At 41.1% G+C, this 1,093-nt stretch overlaps 1 protein-coding gene across 1 annotated transcript; it reads right to left on the bottom strand.

Annotated features, from left to right (window-relative positions):
- Positions 1 to 28: 28 nt before the first annotated feature.
- Positions 29 to 1,033, bottom strand: LOC121963308 (betaine--homocysteine S-methyltransferase 1-like; the record flags this gene model as incomplete). Its single annotated transcript, XM_042513612.1, has 2 exons — positions 29 to 252; positions 877 to 1,033. Coding segments are annotated over 2 exons (381 nt in total), but the record flags the coding sequence as incomplete, so codon positions are not given.
- Positions 1,034 to 1,093: the final 60 nt, after the last annotated feature.

Below are 1,093 nucleotides of genomic sequence, written 5' to 3'. Positions count from 1 at the left end.
CACACAGCTGTACATCAGTGTCTTCCATTTAACAGTGTTGAAGCGTCAGTTTTAAGGGAGTGTACTTACTGAAAGGGAACTCTGGCAGATCGATAAAACCCTGGCAGTTGCAGTCAGGAGTGTGGTAAGCCAGCGGCTGGGTCATGTAGTGAGCCTTCAGCCCGGCTCCCTCCACTGCCTGCTTCATCATCTTTACAGTCTTCACACAGGTCTCTGGGTCAAAGTGGCAGTTGACACCCACAATCTGAGCTCCTACAGAGAGGAATTACAAAACTTTATCACTGCTCAAATACAGAAAATGATTTTAAAATCATCCTTAATCACATAAGTCTGTAGAAAAACAACAACCCAGGTGAAAACTGGAGCAGCTCATTTGTTGTTTTTCTATAGCAATATGTATTTTTGTCTGCCACAGTGTCTTTGGTGTTTCTGTCATTTAAGCATTGCCTTATTGATTTAACTCTTTGGAACCTGGAGAGACATTACTTTACTTGTGCCGCTGTCAAAAGCCTTTCACAAGTACTTTAAACCGTAAACCATAAATAAATTGGTGTCATTTCTTTCAAAACCAAAAGGGAAAAGACACTGAGCACCTTCCTAATAAATGTTTCACAAATTAGCAGATTTTAGAAAATTATTATCTTTTAACGGCTATTACGCACTATTTCCAGGTCATTTCAGTGTTTATTGGGTTTGGGTGGGTGGGTGAAGATTCTGGAGAAGGCCGTTTGATTGTCTGAGCTAAATTGAGTCCACTCATGTCTGTGATAGTATGCTGAGAGGCTCTTCACCCATTGTGGGACTGGAGGTTTAATACTCATTAACACAGTAGATTGAAGATTGTAGATTGTAGATTGAAATGCTGAGATCTTGTACCAGCTCTGACGAGTCTGATGGCACACTCTCCAGGGCTGACTCCGTTCAGGTCTCCCTCAGGTCCGATACACAGAGTTGCAGCCACAGGTTTCTTGGTGCTCTTCAAAATCTGGACTGCCCACTCAGCCTCTTCCACATGCTCAAAATACTGCAAGCAAAAACACACAAAAAATACCCATGTAATTGAGAAAATTTGATTTAAAAAAAAAAAAAAAAA

The sequence above is a fragment of the Plectropomus leopardus genome, unplaced genomic scaffold (genome assembly GCF_008729295.1).
Source record: "Plectropomus leopardus isolate mb unplaced genomic scaffold, YSFRI_Pleo_2.0 unplaced_scaffold10807, whole genome shotgun sequence".
Classification (NCBI taxonomy): domain Eukaryota; kingdom Metazoa; phylum Chordata; class Actinopteri; order Perciformes; family Serranidae; genus Plectropomus; species Plectropomus leopardus.
Note: the sequence above shows the minus strand (reverse complement) of the source record. Positions and strands in the feature narration are given on the sequence as shown.